The sequence below is a fragment of the Notamacropus eugenii genome, chromosome 2 (assembly GCF_028372415.1).
Source record: "Notamacropus eugenii isolate mMacEug1 chromosome 2, mMacEug1.pri_v2, whole genome shotgun sequence".
NCBI lineage: Eukaryota > Metazoa > Chordata > Mammalia > Diprotodontia > Macropodidae > Notamacropus > Notamacropus eugenii.
This window is the reverse complement of record NC_092873.1, coordinates 295,661,613-295,679,503: the sequence shown is the minus strand read 5'-3', so window position 1 is coordinate 295,679,503 and position 17,891 is coordinate 295,661,613. Positions and strand designations below refer to the sequence as shown.

At 39.3% G+C, this 17,891-nt stretch overlaps 1 protein-coding gene across 3 annotated transcripts in view; it reads right to left on the bottom strand.

Annotated features, from left to right (window-relative positions):
* Window positions 1–17,506, bottom strand: part of MAB21L3 (mab-21 like 3) — a 40,809-nt gene extending 23,303 nt beyond the window's left edge. Inside the window, exons 1-2 of one of the 3 annotated variants that reach the window (XM_072644455.1) lie at window positions 17,365–17,506; window positions 10,738–11,034 (exon numbers count right to left, since the gene is read on the bottom strand). In XM_072644455.1, the coding sequence (XP_072500556.1) occupies window positions 10,738–10,785 (48 nt within the window). In that variant the 5' untranslated portion in view covers window positions 10,786–11,034; window positions 17,365–17,506. Of the gene's footprint in view, window positions 1–10,737; window positions 11,035–11,819; window positions 12,037–12,668; window positions 12,710–17,364 lie in introns of those variants that run through there. The other 2 variants (XM_072644457.1, XM_072644456.1) reach the window with 2 other exon arrangements.
* Window positions 17,507–17,891: the final 385 nt, after the last annotated feature.

Here is a 17,891-nt window from a genome sequence, read left to right as displayed (position 1 = left end):
AGATAGCTATAGTCCATGAACAAAAATTAAATCAATAAGGGATCTTAAAGCCTAATTTTCCACACTTTTTTCTCATTTCCCACCAACCCTGGCTCCCTGAACCTTGAAGCAAAGTTTGCTTTCAGATAATAACCTTCTCCCTTAGGGCAAATCTTTACACCTGTTAAAGTTTGGTCTTGGAACAATTTGTAAGCAGATATTTCATTGGCCCAGAAGTTCCTTCTGAAACAAAGATTACTTTTCCACCTTTGGATGTTGCTGGGAAGAAGTCAGCCATTGGAAAATAGAACTACAGGCAGGGATGCTGTCATCTTAACACTTTCCAGGCAGACACTTCTGATAGTGACTGAACATTGAGCTCCAGGGATAAGAAAAGTAGATTCACTCATAATAACGAAAAAGAACATTTTCAAGAGATCACCTGTTCGCAAATTAACTCACTATGACATCTTCATGAATCTTCTCTACCAAGTAGAGTCTAACTTCTGGTATCCAAGGCCTACCAAAATTTTGCACCATCCTGTGTTTTCTCCAATTACTTGTCGTATTCAGTCTATTCTTTAGCCAACCTGGATGACTTCTATGCCCTGTGTGGTTTTCTCCTGCTACTAGGCTGTAAGTGCTGTGAAGTCAGGGATTTGTTTGCTCTGAGTCTAGACATATATCTTCCCCAGCACCCAGCATAGTGCTCTATATCCTGGTGATGATAAATGAATGAATATTATGGATACATCCTTAGATCCAGGGCTCAGACTACTATGGGTTTCAGACTACCAATTCAAAAAATATTTATTAAATACCTACTATGTGCCAGACACTGTGGTTAAGCAAAAGTGATATAGTTGATAGGAAGACAGAGAAAACCAACCGAGAATCAAACACCTAGACAATAATAAACATGAAAGATACAAGAGGATGATCAAGGGATAGGAAGTCTAATAAATTTTTTAAATAAATTGCAGTCAAAATAGAAAAATAAATGTTAACATGGTCATCCTCCTTCAAGTATTGCCAAATTTAAGGAAATGAATCTAGGAGCTTAGGAGTGATATACACATGCAATTCATTTCATTGTTTCCTATGCCTCAACAAATGGCTTATTTTTGAATAGCCAGAAGGCCAGTCTGGCTAAACCAAAAAATTGTAAAATTGTATGAAGGGGAATAATACGTAGTAAGGTAGGTTGGAGATGGATGGAAAAGGGCTTTGAATGATAAACAGAGGTGGGGGTATTTGATACTAGAGCTATAGGGAGCCCCTGGAGTTTACTGAGTATTATAGAGACATGATCAAACTTGTGCTTTAGGAATAACACTTAACCAGTTATAATGAATTGGAAAAAGAGTGGAAGTTACTGATACAATCCAGCTGAGAGGAGATGAGAAACTAGGGTGGTACCGTATTAGTTATGAGAAAGGAATAGCCAGAGATTCTGGAGGTAAAACTGATAAGACTTGGCAGTTCATTGAAGTATATCTATTGGGGAAGAGTGAGAGAATTTGAGGATAATTCTGAAAGTAGAAGGATGGTGGTATTCTTAACAGAAATAGGGAAGTTTAGAAGAATTAGCTTGAGGGAAAAAATATAATTAATTTTGTTTTGGAAATTTTGAGTTTGAGATGTCTATGAGCACTTTGTTTGAAATAGGTACTTGGTAATAAACATGGGTACCTAGATGATGCAATAGTTCATAGAGCACTGGGCCTTAAATCAGGAAGACTTATCTTTCTGAGTTCAAATCCAACCTCAAATGATTAGTAGCTCCTTGACCCTGAAGAAGGCACTTTACCTTGCTTGCCTCAGTTTTCTCATCTGTCAAATGAACTGGAAAAGGAAACGACAACTCACTCTAGTATCTTTGGAAGAAAATCCCAAATGGGGGTCATGAAGAGCTGGGCAAGACTGAAGAGAAGGGGTGAGAGAGAGACAGAGAGAGAGAGAGAGAGAGAGAGAGAGAGAGAGAGAGACAGAGAGAGAGAGAGAGACAGAGACAGAGAGAGAGAGAGAGAGAGAGACAGAGAGAGACAGAGAGACAGAGACAGAGACAGAGAGAGAGAGAGAGAGAGAGAGACAGACAGAGAGAGACAGAGACAGAGAGACAGAGACAGAGAGACAGAGAGAGAGAGAGAGAAAGAGAGAGAGAGAGAGAGAGGACATATAGACCTGGGAGTTATCTGCATAAAGATGATAATTAAAGCCAGGAGAACTGATGAAATTAAGTCAGGGAATGTAGAAAAGTGCCCAATACAAAGCCTTAGAGTGAATCCCTTAGGGACTGGGGTATTAATGATATTCAAATAGAGGAGACTATGAAGGAATGGTCAGCCAGGTAGGAAGAGAACCTTGAGCAATGTCACAAAGCCCCAGAAATTAGACATTATCCAGGAGTGGTTAACAGGGTCAAATGCTATAGAGAAGTCAAGAAGGAGAAGAATTGAGATAGTGGGAGTAGTCTGAGGGCTTGGAGAAACCTAAGAGGGGAAGAAAGGAAAATCAGAGCAATGGTGATTGGGGGTGGGGGGAGGTGTTGAGGCCCAGACCACTGAAGGGACTAAAGGTCACAGTGAGAACAAAGAATGTGATTAGGAGGGATTGAGGGATAGGGAATGATGGGGGAAACTGGTTGAATAAAAATAAAAGATTACAAGCATTTAAAAACATAAAGTAAGAGATAAGGTTGAAAAGATAGGTAGATAGGTACACTCCTGAATTTTAGCTTATCTTCCAGCATGAATACTAACTGAAACCACCAAGGAAGGACTTAAGGTGTTTCCTTTGGCTATCTTCCAAGGGCCCATGGTCCCAAAGTTCCTGTTCCTCCTTTTTCTTTCTGCCCTAGCATGAAGGAGAATGACAGAACACCATTTACTCCGATCTTTAGAAGAAAAAAACAGAAACTCAAAGAGTCAAAATGACCTTTCTGAATATCAAATAGAAAAAAAATCATGGAACAGGACTAGAACTCATGTCTGTTGACTCCCAGTTAACCGGGACTCCACTAAGCAGAATCTCAAAATCTTTAGGGTTAGAAGAAATCTTGGAGGCAAAGTTTCAATGGACATTTTTGTTTGACAGGCACGGAAGGCTTGCTTCTTTGGGGCGGGAGTAGGGTAGGGGAGAGACTCCACCACAATGGAAATGCAGAAGCCTCAGGATACTGTCCCTCACTGGGAAAAACCAGAAGCTGATTGTTTAATCCTATTTAGCTTTTATAGCCCTTCGTTACCCAGACTCTTTCTTCTTTTCTGGTACTATTATACTTCATGTCTTCTCTCAGAGATTATGTCCAGTTTCTCTTATACATACTTTGTGTATGTGTGTGTATATATATGTTCATACACACACATGTGTATATGTATGTGTATATATACATGCATACATATGTGTGAATATATACATGCCCATACATATGTCTGTATATATACACATACATATACACACATGTGTGTGTGTGTATATACACATATGTACTCACACACACACACACATATATATACACACACCCTATTAGACTGGGAGCTCTTTGAGAGCAGGGACTAATTTGGGTTTTATTTTGGTTTTGCCTTTCTCTGTATGCCGAGTTTAGCACAATGCCTTGTACATCGTGGGTATTTAACAAATGCTTAAGCACTTCATAGAAGTTCTTGCTGATGGAGCTCCCACTGAACACCACCATATTTCCTCCGTATTCCACCATATTACCAGCACCCCTGATCCTTTATATTTCACTGGTCAGGTATAAATCCCCATCCTGCACAAAAGACCAGAAAGCCCCACCCTTGGTTTGGCTCTACTCACAAGTCTAGTCCAACTCATACTTGAAGAAGAAGAATCCTTTCTAGAATATCTCCAATGGATCAATCAACAAGCATTTGTTAAGGATTTATGAGGTGGCAGCAATTGTATAAGGTGTTGGGGTCACAAAGACAAAAGATAAAATAGTTCTTCCCTTCTTACCTTTTATGGGGGGGAGGGAGAAAATAGGCACATATATACAAAGCAAGTTCAAATTTAGCTTAGGAAGGAAGTCAAACAGGAGGGATGAGGAAAGGGAAGATGAGGAAAGGGCCCTTGCACAAGGTGGAACTTGAGGGGAATTTTGAAAGAAACCAGAGATTCCAAAAGGTTTCCATAAAGAATAGGGGACAGTCGATGTAAAGAAGATGAGAGGTGGGAATTGTGATAAATGTGAAGAACAAGAAGAAAGCCAATATGCAGGAACCAGAGTGTGTGAAGGAGCATTCTGTATAATAAAGCCAGAAAGGTAGGAGGGGGTCCAGGAGAAGAGTCGTCCTGAAGTTCTGCTGTTAAAAGAGAAAGGCAAGAAATGACTTCTGCCCTGAAGGAGCTTTTAATTTAATGTTACAGAGATTTGAGTGGTCATTCAGCCTTTCCTTTAAGACTTTTAATGAGTGGGAACCCGCTCGTTTTGGAAGCAACTTTCTAAGCTGCTGCCTTAATTTGGGACTGCCACCGAAGGTATGATTCCCTCCATCTTCCCTCTTCCCATCTTCCTTTCCTTCCTCTGGCTCCCCAGGCAATTGGGCTTATTCTTTTATGTCTTTTCTATGCAATGATATTCCCAGCCAGCAGATCTAGGACCACAAACCCTTTCACAAAACCTTGGTCATTTCAGTAATTTTCTATTGTATGTCTTTTGAGGTTCTTAATAGTTTGTTGGCCACAGGATTTCTTATATGTCTTTAAAAAACAAACAAACCTGATTGCTTCATTAGCACTTTTGTGTCACCAACTATCATGATATAGATTTGCTTTCCCTATGTGACAGATAAAATAAATGGAATTTATGGAACTGGCAATCACAAATTCCAGGTTCCGGGCTTGTTTGTGTTTTGTGGCAATAGAAATATATGTGTGTGTGTATATGTGTGTATGTATGTATGTATACGTGTATACATACACACATAAACAGATATATATAGTTTATGTAATATGTGTATGTATACATACACATGTGTGAATATATTATGTATGTTGTTCAGTTGTTTTTCAGTTATGTTTGATTCTTTGTGACCCCATTTTGGATTTTCTTGGCAAAGATAATGGAGTGGTTTTCCATTTTCTTCTCTAGCACATTATACATATGAGGAAACTGAGGCATACAGGGGTAAGTGACTTGCCCTGGGTCACACAGCTAGTAGGAGTCTGAGGTCAGATTTGAACTCAGGAAGATGAATTTTCCTGATTCCTGACCTGGCAATCTGTTGCAATACCTAGCTGCCCTATTATGTATGTATGTATGTATGTATATGTATATATAATTTCCCTTCCAGAAAAGGGAAATCTCCCAGCCCTTCCAGATCTAAATGCAGGCTCCTTTGAGCTCTCTTGGACCTCAGTTCCCTTCCAATTCCAGATCTATGATTCTATGTTCACCATATATCTTCACCTGTATTTTACAGGTCTAGTCTTATATTCTACCTATCTACCCCATTCATTCTCATTTTGAGGGGGTTTGGACTAGAGATGGTGGTCTTCAAAGCACTCATATTCTGTGACTCTATACTCCTATTTAGCTCAAATTAGGGACATGGTGAAGTAATCTCCACTTCAGGGTTGGAGGAGACAAACAGAAGTTAAGCCTGGTGTAAGGAGGAGGCAGGGTGATCTATTCCATAGTTACTCATGGGGGAAGAGTTGTTCTCAGGGAGCCAGAGCATGTAGAGTTTTGTCCAAACAAGAAGGAGCTCCCACAAGTAGAAACCTGCCACCAAGTTGCCCCCTCCAACTTCAGCCTCACCTTGCAAAACACAGAGATATCATGTGCTCTCTTTCTCCAAGTCACATCAACATATCTACCCTATAATAAGGTATTAAAAAAACAACAACAAAATAAAAATTTTGTCTGACCAGACAAGAAAGCTAGAATGGAACCATTTCAAATCCCATTTTGGACTTTGGGGCCCTGTCCAAACCAGAAGACCTCCAGGGAGATGATTTCTCTCATTCTGTGTTCACTGTTAATTAATAAAGGAAGACTTGCTTCTCTTTAAAAAGCTGCATGGATTTTATAGTGATAACTAAAAAAATTAACTAAAAATTCTACTTTAGAGAGGCAATGGAAAAAGGTAGGAGAAAGGTCCAAATATTTTGTAGTTACAGGGAACACAACTATAAAGGATTATGAAGAAACTATTTGGCATTTCAATACTTTATATGTAAATATCTACATAATAAAACTATAACAAAGATAAACTTTTAAAGATCTTATATGACCATTCATATTATCTTTTACACTGTAATTATATAATTTCAAGATTTTAAAAGATTTTTAATTTAAAAGATTTACAATAAAATTAACTTTAAAATCAAAATTTAAAATCAAATTTTAAATTCAAAAACAAATTTAAAATCAAGTTTTAAATTCAAAAACAAATTTAAAATTAAAATTCAATTTGATAGATTTTTAATTTTAAGATTTTAAAAGTAATATATGATCAGATTCATTTATAAAAATACATCAACCAAAAGATCTGTGAAGCAGATATATACCCTAAGTCTATATATGGATCTTAATCTGTCCCTAGCCAGAAGAGACCTGAGTTCAAATCTTCCCTTTGATATTTGCTAGCTATGTGATCATAGGCCTTTCACAACCTCTCTGAGGCCTCAGTTTTTCTCATCTGTAAAATGGGGATAATATAAAATATCACCTGTAGTACCTACTTCACAGGGTTGTAGTGAGGATCAAATGAGATGTCTGAAATGTTTTCAAATCTTAAAGCATTAAGCTCTACTCTCCCTCTTCTCTCTCATTATCATCATCATATTCTTGGTATATCTGTGATTTCATTAGTAGCATTTTCTTTTCAATGATACAGATTTCAACTCCTCTCACAAACTCAGTTAGTCTGTTCCTTGGACAAATGACATATAAGTTATAATCACTAATCCTAACTCAAAACTTTTCCAGGTTAGTAAGAACTGCCAGGCTTTGGGATCCAAGTGGCATGGAATCCAAAGGCACCTTCACACCATACCAAAAAAATACTGTTTTAAAAGAACTGTCTGTATGGAGGGTCTACACATATAGACTAATGACAGACCCAAGAGAATCACAGGTGTATCATTGCACGTTCGTATAGAGCACTTTTACCAGGACAGCAACAGTAATGATGATGATGACAGCCCACATTTATACAGAGCTTTAAGGTCTGCAAAAGCATTCTGTATAAATGATCTCATTTGACCCTCACAACAGTAGGTATTACTGTTATTCCCATTTAGCAGGTGCAGGAAGGTGGCTCCGAAAGTTAAGTGAATTGTCCATAATTACGTATCCATTATGTGTCTCAAGCGCAATTCAAACCCAGGTCTTTCTGACTCCAAATCCAGTGCCCTATACATGATACTTTGCTGTCTCTCAGTTACCACATAACATGCTCATGCTAAATAGGGCCTACAGGTCATCTAGCTCAGTTCCTTCTTTTTTTCCTTCCAGATAAGGAAACTAAGACCCAAAGAGGCCATTGTGCTAAATGAATATTTTGATTGAAATTCAACAGAGATCATGTCAAAATAATAATTAAAGGCAACTTTAAAGAAAGACATTGCCAGGGGCCCCAGATTTCTGTGGACTCCACCTCTCTCCAAGGAGACATGGTATTGTGCTGTGATATTATCCAGATCTTTACCTGTTCTCTTCTCCTTCTCTCTATCTCTAAAGATAAATGTTCAATTAATATGTGCTGAATATTATTTCCCTTGCTGGCACTGTCCTAACTCCTGCAGAGAGCTAAAAATAATATGGTAGATGTAATTCTTGTTCTCTAGGAATATTATAATCTAAAGAAGGAGACAAGATAGTTCACTAGGTAGTGACAGATAGAGATCAGAGGGCAAATTCCTTGAAGATAGGAACCATGTTTCATGTCACGTTTTCTGTCTCTATTATTTTTACCTTTCCTCTTCTCCATCTCTTGTGTGTGTTCATCCTTTGTTGCCCAAAGAAGACCATGCCATCAGAGAAATGATGGCATGACTTGCACTTAACTTTGAGTGAGGGAGGGCTGTGTAGGTCACCAGCCTCACTTCTCCTCCAGAGTCATCTAAATCCAGTGACCAGATATTTATCAGGATGACTGGAGATGACCCAGGATGAGGCAATTGGGGTTAAGTGACTTGCCCAAGGTCACATAGCTAGTGAGTGTCAAGTGTCTGAGGTGAGATTTGAACTCAGGTCCTCCTGACTCCTGCACTGGTGCTCTATTCACTGCACCACCTAGCTGCCCCTCTCCATCTCTTACTTTCTATCTCTAGAGACAAATATTCAATTAATACTTACAAGGAATCATTTCCTTTGTTTGCATTGTCCTAAGTCCTGCAGAGAGCTAAAAATAATATAGAAGACATAAGTCTTGCCCTTCTCCAAAAATATTATAATCTAAAGGAGGAGACAAGATAGTTTGATAGCTAGGGATAAAGATTAGACTGTAGATTCCTAGAAGTTAGGAACCATGTCTTTTTTAATAAGCATTCCCCAAAGGCCTGATAAAGAGCTATAAACTGAAATATTAAATAATACTTTCTAGATGGAGACAGATAAAATCATGAATAGTGATAAGAGATGGGCACATTCATAGAGAATTATGGAAAATCTGCACAAGTAAGGCATAGTCGTATTTAGAGTAGCTGATGGCATTCATTCTAACCTGAAAGTCTTCAGGGAGCAACTGAATTTTAAGCATAGTTCTGAAGGAGTGTAGGAATATGGTTTAGTGAAATTTAATAGGATGGTGTTCTAAGGAGGTATGAGACAAAAGACAAAATAAGAGGAAAGATAGGGACTCAATAATATGTACCACATTCATACACATATATGTATGTATGAATGAATGAATGAATAAAATAAATGAATGTCAGCAAGCAGATCTGCTGAGTTGAAGTCTTCTGGATACAAAATCAACGTTCCTTTCAAGAGACTGGGAAGATTAACTGATTGCATATAATGGGGAGCTGGATTTTGGACTTCGGATTTTAGTTCATAGATAACAGACCTTTTGAGTGATTAATGCCTTTAAATTTAAATTACAGGCCCACCCTGCTTAGCTACTTAAAAATAATGACAGGACCAATAATGGAAATGATTTTGCTTCCCTAGAACTTTAAAAATAATTCAGGTTTGAATACTGAAGAAAGAAAACTCAGATGTATGGATTCCCCTTGAAAATGTAGGTTTAAAAGGACCGTTTACTTGATAGATTCAATTTTCTTAGCAGGAGGTAAAGGTACAAAATTGTAAGAACATCTACAAAGTATCTACAGTAAGCTCTGCACCTCTAAAGACAAATTGTTCAATGAATATTTACTGAGCATTTTTACCTTTAATAACAATGTCTTAAGTCTTGAAGAGAGTTAAAAAGGTACAATTCTCATTATACCCTCAGTAAGTAGCCATCTACCTCATTTTTCTTCTTACTCTGCCTAAGAAATCTCAGGTGGAAACATAAAAATAATACTTATTAATTAATGAGAATGATGTTTTTTCCCAGAAGGTTTAACGGAAGTCCTTGAAAAGTCCTGAAACCACTCAAGGTTTTTATGTTTTTAATGTTTTTATCAGACTTTGTTCCCTTTTCTTCAGAATTTCTCTCTGGGACTCAGTTTTATTTTCTTTTGAATGAGGGGTTTGTATTACCTTAGTAGAACTCTAACTAGGTGATGAGATAGCTCTTTGCCTAAGGCTACTGAATTTACCAGCAGGCACTGACATACTTTTCTTGGACAACTAGAAGCAAAAGAGCTCATTACCCAGTTAAAAGAGATAATTAGTTAAATAAAAAAGTTACTAAGTGCCTGGACCCAGGTGTGCACACATACTTCCGTTATAAGGGTGGCCAGTTCCATTCTGTCTGAGTTCCCCTACTCCAGGGAGTAGTGTCCTCCAATTTTCCCTCCTTCCCACCTTCCCTGCCCCACAATCTGAGGGAAAATTGGCCCCTTGCCCTGGGTTCATTTCTGGTACTAGCCAGGAGCACCACAATTCTTAGTCACTGCTAAGGTCTGAGATCTCTTTCAACAAGCTCTGGACTCCTTCTACCGGGCATTTAGTAAACATGGCCAAATAAAGTTGTCCTTGTACCTGACACACTATACCAGGCACTCTGTAAGACACACAAGGAAGAAAAGAAATTGTCTCCTCCAGGGGAGCTCACCAGTCCAGGCAGGGAGACAAAACTGACTTCAGAAATGCCAATTACAATTACAAATTGTAATCTGTAATTACAAAGCAGCTTTTGAATGAATCCAAAGGGATATGGTGAAATAGGAAAACATGAAAGAGACTGAACCATCAGCAAAGGAACCCTAAAAAGAGGTAAAGGAATTCTCAAAAGGGAGAAGTAATGGGCCATCTCTAGGTTATTTCCATTTGCAATGCATACACAGATACATACACATATACATACATGTATATATATATGTGTGTGTGTGTGTGTGTGTATAATATCTTGTTTGTACAAATTTCTTTGCATGTTTTTTTCCCTGATAAAATGTGAATCTCATGAGGGCAAGGACCATGATTTTTCCCCCCCTTTCTTTGTATCCTCAGCACTTAGCACAATGCCTGAAACACAGTAAATGCTTGTTGATTATCTTTAAGCCTAAAGGAGCTCCATGAGAATTCTCTCCTCAAATCCCTCAGTATCTACACTGAGATGCTGAGTGAATGGCAAGAGAACAACAGAGGGGTAGGGAGACAGAAACATTCTCTCTTACCTTATTCATAAGATAATACTTCACGGCTTCTTCTGTTAATGATTCCATGTTTTTCCTCTTTTTTTTTTTAATTTTTTTTTTGTTGTTGTTGTTCCAGATTATGCCTTAGGTTCTTGGGCTGATTCTAACTGCACAGAAAAATGCTGGTGTGCTGTCTTGAGGTTGTTGTCCACTATCCACATGTTGCCCCTCCCAGTTTCCCTGGGAGTCAAACAAAAGGGCCGTCCGAAGCAGTATGGGGATCTTTCCTCCTCAGCTCTTGACTCAAATTGTCTTTTGCAAGTCATAAGAACATATCTGTCATTTTTTAAAAGAAAAATTACTTTGGGGGTGGAGAACAGAGAGAAATGGAATTTCTCATTCATGTAAGTCTAGGATAATTTTCCAGATTATCCCTAAAGAGTTTCTAATCTTCTAAAACACATTTCCCACTCAAATATTTGAATTTTTTTTAGAAGACAGAAGTGCATTCTAGCCAGCCATCCCTCCAAAACCTCTCCCAAGCTAATCTCTTCCTAACTTCCTTTGTATTCAGTTTTACTGAGACTAAGAGCACTCCTTTGCCTTTCTGGGCTTATGTAGCCTCGGTTCCCTCTCATATTGACAGTAAATACCCCTGCCTGACCTGTCTAGAGCACAAAGAGTTTGATTTACTTTCTTTACAATAAACAGATAAGAAACCCAGAGATAATCAATCTCAGTCTGGCAACAAGCTTCAGGGAGGTAATGCTGCTGCTCTTTGCTTTTAGAACAAGATGCTGGTGTGTGTGTACACGTGTGTGTGTATGTGTGTTCTTGTGTTCTCTCTCTCCACTTTCTCTTTCTCCTCTTTCTCCCCTCCCCCCTCCTGTCTCTCTCTCTCTCTCTCTCTTTCTCTCTCTGTCTCTCTGTCTGTCTCTCTCTCTCTCTGTCTCTCTGTCTCTCTCTGTCTCTCTGTCTCTCTGTCTCTCTCTCTCTGTCTCTCTCTGTCTCTCTCTGTCTCTCACTCTCTCTCTCTCTCCTCTCTTTCTCTTCTCTGTCTGTCTCTTGCATGGCTCATACACACAGAGGAATGACAGGATAGATATATTTCACTTGCTCACCTGCTTTCCTTTAAACATAACTTCCCTCTTCCCATTTGAAGTCCCTGTGTGGTTGGCAATAAAAACAAAGTCACTATAAACAGGCCGGTAATAAGTGGAGAAAATGCTTCCATCTGGTTTCATCAGAAAGTCATGTTTGAGAAGAGCATGGGCAGCAGATACCCAGCCAGGCTGGCTCAGGCTGGTTTTACTGCAGGGGAAAAATATTTCACAATGGCCCAGTCTCTCAGAAACCAGCAAACATTGCCTAGTAGTACCTAGCAATCTGTCATATTACAATATGTATGCAATCTCAGCTTGCTTCTGTCAAGTATGCCAAAGGTGGGGAGGACGTTTCAAGAAAACAACCACCCTTAAAGCCTGTTTCTCTCCCTTTTAATTTATCTCTATTAGATTCAGTAACCTTGACATCATCCTTGATCTCTGAAGTCTAGGTTGGGTGCCTTCTATGTATACCTCTGCTGATCTCTGCTACCCTAGTGAGGTACGGCACAAACTTGACGCCAAATATTCCTAAATCCATCTTCAATGCCTTTGTGTGTCCCTCTGTGTTGTGCTTAGGCTATTCCTTGCCTTCTGGAGAGGATTATAGAAAAAAAAAATACATGCTCATCACCTTCCCTCACAAATAGTTTCGTGTTTTATTTGTTTCTAAAACCCTATAACCTTCTTAGTTCTTGTTTGATAAGATGTGATTTGTCATAGAAGGGCTAGAAGAATGAATGAAGAAAAGAATGATCACATTTCTCTGGGTATAAATGAAGATTGCTAGAGATAAGCTTTAAAATCCTGAGAGAGAGTAATTATGTCAAAAGGGCAGGGAGGGGGAGGGAGGAGGAGTTTACTCACAGTGACTGGATGGTGAGTTACCCAAGGCTTCAACCAGGAATCGTTCCTGGTTTCAGGAAACAGTTCTTTAAGAAAAAGGGCACTGAAATACACTTCTACATCTACAAGACATCTCACACCCTGAAATAGATACAGCCTTAATCCCAGACTACTATCTTTGCTGATATCTTCAGCGATAAACTGAGTCAAATAAATCAGTGTTAACTGAGTACTTACTACATGTAAAGTACTATTATATTCACTAATAACTGGAGGATACATACAAGTCAGATGTGTATGTGTCTGTATATGTACATATATATACAAACACACAGATACATAATTAGAGATGTATATATGCATGTGTGTATATATAAGTATGCAGGTATTATGTGTATATGCATGCATGTATTTGGTCTGGAGCTGGATTTCCATTGGTATGAGGAACTCATGATGAGGAAATCCCTCTACCAATGTAGCGTGGTAACCTCAACATTTTCAAAGATGATTGATTCAAAGCTGAAAGGGACTTTAGAGGCCAAGTCCAAATTTTATTGATAAGGAAACTGAGGTACAAAAATATGTTGACTGGGACCACTACAAGTTTGTGTTCCTTAGTTTCAATTGGGTCTTTCTTGAGGCATGGCAATCCTTTTACATCTGTCTGGTCCATTCACTATCCCACTCCCCATGTTACCTTCCATGGCTCCCCTCTCACTTGCCTTCTTAGCTGAGAACCTTGCCTCATATTTCATTAAAATTATTGAGGCCATTTGCACAGACTTTCTTTTCTCCCTATCATCATTCAGATGCTTTCTGCCAGGATCCCCTTCTTCACTCCTGCCCCACACAAAGAGGTGGCTTATTGGTGTGTGGATAAGTGTTTAATAAACAGATTTCTGGAAAAATAAATGTGTACATGACACACTTTGAAGTTTAATATGTTATTAACATTTTTCTCCATCACTTTCTTAAGTCTAGACAATCAACCAAATAATCAATCAAGCTCTGATTTTTAGGGGTTGGTTTCCAAGGTATATACGCTCACACTGAAAGTTTAACATTAGCTGGTCTGAAATGACTCCATGAAAATCATCTTTCTTTTTTCCAAGGCAAGCTTTCCATATACTCAAGGGATTCCATTACATTCCATTTTCTGCAGACTGGTACCTCTCTTCCCTTTTCTTTCTCACTGTTGCCTCTCTACTGGCTATTTTCCTGCTATGTACAAACATAACCATGTCTCCCCTATGCTCAAAAATCCTTCACCTGATCTATCCATTCCCACTAGCTATCCCTCTATATCTCTTCTCTTTTTTGAGGCTAAACTCCTTGAGATAGCTATCTACAATTGGTGCCCCCACTTACTTTCCTCTCACTCTCTTAACTCTTCGCAGTTTGGTTTCTCATCTCATCATTCAACCAAAACTGCATTCTCCAAATTTACTAATTATCTTGTATTTGCCAAAATTAATGACTTTTTTATGAATTCTCAGCTTTCTTGAACTCTCTGCAGCCTTTGACAATACTGATTGACTCCTTCTCCTGAATAGACAGCTAGGTGGCACAACAAAATAATACAAAAGGAGAAAAGGACTCACGAAAGAGCCCTGTGGGACACCTAAGGTTAGTGGGCATGACCTGGAAGAGGATTTAGGAAAGCAGACAGAGAAGGAGCAGTGTGATAAGTAGGAGAAGAACCAGAGGGATGTCCCAAAAACCTAGACAGAAGAGAGTATCAAGGAGAGGTGGCTGTAGAGTCATTTTTTTCCAGTTACATCCAACCCTTCACGACTCCATTTGGAGTTTTCTTGGAAAAGATACTGGAGTGGTTTGTCATTTCTTCCCCCAGATCATTTGACAGATAAGAAAACTTAGGCAAACGGGGTTAAGTGACTTGCTCAGAGTCACACAGCTAGTTTCTGAGGTTCAGATTTAAACTCACAAACCCCATGCCTAGTACTCTATCCACTCTACACCTCATTTCTCTCTGTCTCTTCTCTGATCCAATGACACTGACCTCCTTGATCCGTTTCTAGACTATAGTCATTTTCCCTGACTCTTTCACATACCCTTCCCTTCCCATCACTGCCTCTAGGCTTCACTAGCTTCTTTCAGGTCTCAGCTAAAATCCCACTGTCTGCAAGAAGCCTTTCCCATTCCTTCTTAACCTTATCCTCTTTTTTCTGAGATGATTCCAATTCATCGTATCGATATCTTCCTTGTACATATTTGTTTGCACGTGAGCTCCTTGAGAGCAGAGATTGGTTTTGTTTTTCTTTCTGTCCTTAGTGTCCCTGACACATTAGTCACAGCTTACTAAATAGTAGTACAGAAGGGTTAAGTGACTTGCCCAACTCACACAACCACCAAGTGTCAGAAACAGGAACTGAAGAGAGGTCATCCTGACTCCTCCACTGGTTCTCTGTTAGTTCCCCCAATGGGGCTCAAAGCTTTGTAACACTCTAATGCTATTCACCTACTTTTACAAGGAGGTGCCTAAGAAATGCTTGTTTGATTGAACTGGATAGGCATCATAGAAGATAGGAAGAAATATAAGTCAAGTTTCCCTGCCCTCAAGAATGTAGAATTTTGCCAAGCATGTAGGTACATGCCTATACTCTTAGCAGCAGAAGAGGCTAAAGATGTTGGATCTCATTAACTCTAAAAGTCTGAGCTTTAGTAGGATATGCTAAAGGGATGTCTGCAGTAAATTTGGCTTTGTTATGGTGAGCAGCCAGGTGCCAGGGGCAAGCAGGTTATCTGAGGGAAGAACTCACCCAGGTCAGAAACAAAATAGTTCAAAGCTCCTATGCCAATCAGAAGTGGGAACAAGCCCAAGAATAGATCCTGCATGTCCAACCAAGGCTAGATGGGGAAATCCAGTCTTTAAAAAAAAAAAAATCTATATCTATATTGACACATATACATGTGTACATATATACACATCCACCCATCCATGTATGTACACATACATATATACATATAGCTACATGTGTATACATGTTAATATGTCCATATATATGGACATATGGGGGGAGTTAGGTGGCACAGTAGATAGAATGGATAGAGGACCTGAAGTCAGGAAGACTCCCTCATGGGTTCAAAACTGGCCTCAGACACTTACCCATATGACTCTGGACAAGTCACTTGACCCTATTTGCCTGTTTCCTCATCTGTAAAATGGGTTGAAGAAGAAAATGGCAAACCACTCCAGTATCTTTACCAACAAAACCCTAAATGGGGTTACAGAGAGTTGGACACAATTGGAAAATGACTCAACAACAAAATGAAGAGATTTCCTAAGTGATTTCTAAGGTCCATCCCAACTCAGAATCTATGGTACTATGATACTGCTCAATGAATCCTTTATCTATAACTCAATTTTCAGTATGTAAGGTTAAAAGATAAAGTTCATAGGAGGGACCATAGAGATAATCTGAAAGAGATCTAAAGGCTATCTAGCATAGAAGCTATCTGGCTCAACCCCTCATCTTACAGATAGGAAAATTAAGGTCCAGAGGGATTAGGTGAATTGCCCAATATTCCAAAGGGATAGGACGATTTGAAGTCAGATCTTTTGATTTCAGAGTCAATACTCTTTCCCCTATATCTTGCTATATCTAATGAATTCCCTGTGCTTTCTGGGATCCTTATTTTCTTATCACTGAAATCATCTATATTCCAGAGCTTTTCAACCAATATTCCTTTCACTTGTCTCTCTGAAGAAATCACCTCCCTTGCAAACCTCTCTGTTTAGAATCAATTGTTCTATTATCCCAACTCTCTGGGCCAGAATTAGAGATGGGTATATATATTCCTTGTTCCTCACCACCATTTCTATTGTTCTATAGCACCCACCCCACCCCCAGTGACCTTTGAGCAACCTTTCATTTCTGGTGGTCAGCATAACCCATGTCCAGCACTCACCCTCACTCCTACCCTCAGTGCTCTTGTCTACTCATTTCCAGGTTGCTCTTCTAACTTTAACTAACTCCTTGGCTTTGGGTCTTCTTCTTGCCTCTTCCTTCCTCTAGGAACTTCAGTCTCATGTCCACTATCATACCTCTTGAACAATCTTACCTCTCTTTGGCCCTCCAGTCCTCATATCAATATGAACATCTCCATCTTGGATCTTCCATTTTCCACCCCAAACTCAAAGGGTCAGAACTGAGCTCTTACTTCTCTAGCTCTGTATGTAACACTACATTTTACCTCTCTTTAGCCCTCTATTCCTTGCACCATTATGAACATCTCCATCTTGGATCAAATGTCCAAAAGTGAACCCCTCCTTCCAACTTGTCTATTTCTGTGACACCACATTCCTTTCTCTTTCTCCTAGATTTGGGGTTATCTTTGATACTTCTTGTTCCTCCATGTCTTATATCCAAGCAGTTATCAAGCTGTAACAACAACTAGCATTTCTATAGTATAGCTTGCAAAACACTTTACAAATAGTATCTCCTTTTATCCTCACAACAACCCTACAAGGCAAGAGCTATTATTATCCTCATTTTACAGATGAGGCAACTGAGAAAGACGGAGTAACTAGGGGCATATACTGGTGTCTGAAGTGGGATTTAAACTCAGATTCCAGGGTTTCTTCAAATCTCTTAGACTGTCTCTCTCTCTAGTATCTAGAACATCTCTAGTATCCACCTACTTTGCCCTGTTCCCACAGCCACTCTCTCAGTTTAGTCTTCTGATCATCACCCACCTAGAGTAATGTAAATAGTGTCCCAAAAGTCCTCTGGATTGGATAGTTTAGTCTTTCTTGACACTGTGCAAGTATGATCTAAGTCGCCCCTTTCCTCCTGCTTGGTACTTCTTCCTTTTATGAAATCATTTGGGCTCAGAACTTTCTAAGCAGGAAAGTTCCATGTTCCATGCAATCATGATAATTGGTGACTCCATACCTGTGACATCAAAAGCAGAAAGCCAATCATATTGCCTGAGGAAAACCTTGTCCTTCCCTATGAAATTATAGGGACTCCCACTGATTGTCCAGGTGTCAAACGCTTCAGGGTAGCAGTAGTAGAAAATCTTTGGCCCAGATGACAGAGGTGTTAGCTCCCAGCTCCTATAGGCTAGGGAAAAGAGACAGTGTGCTGCCCCAGTCTTGACAGTGTCGGCTGCTGCTCTGTTTGAAAGTTGATAACTATAGCCCTAGGTTGAAGAGTTAGCTCCTGACCTGGTAGAAGAGATGGGAGACAAGTTGTCTTTCCCACAGATTATGAGAAGTGA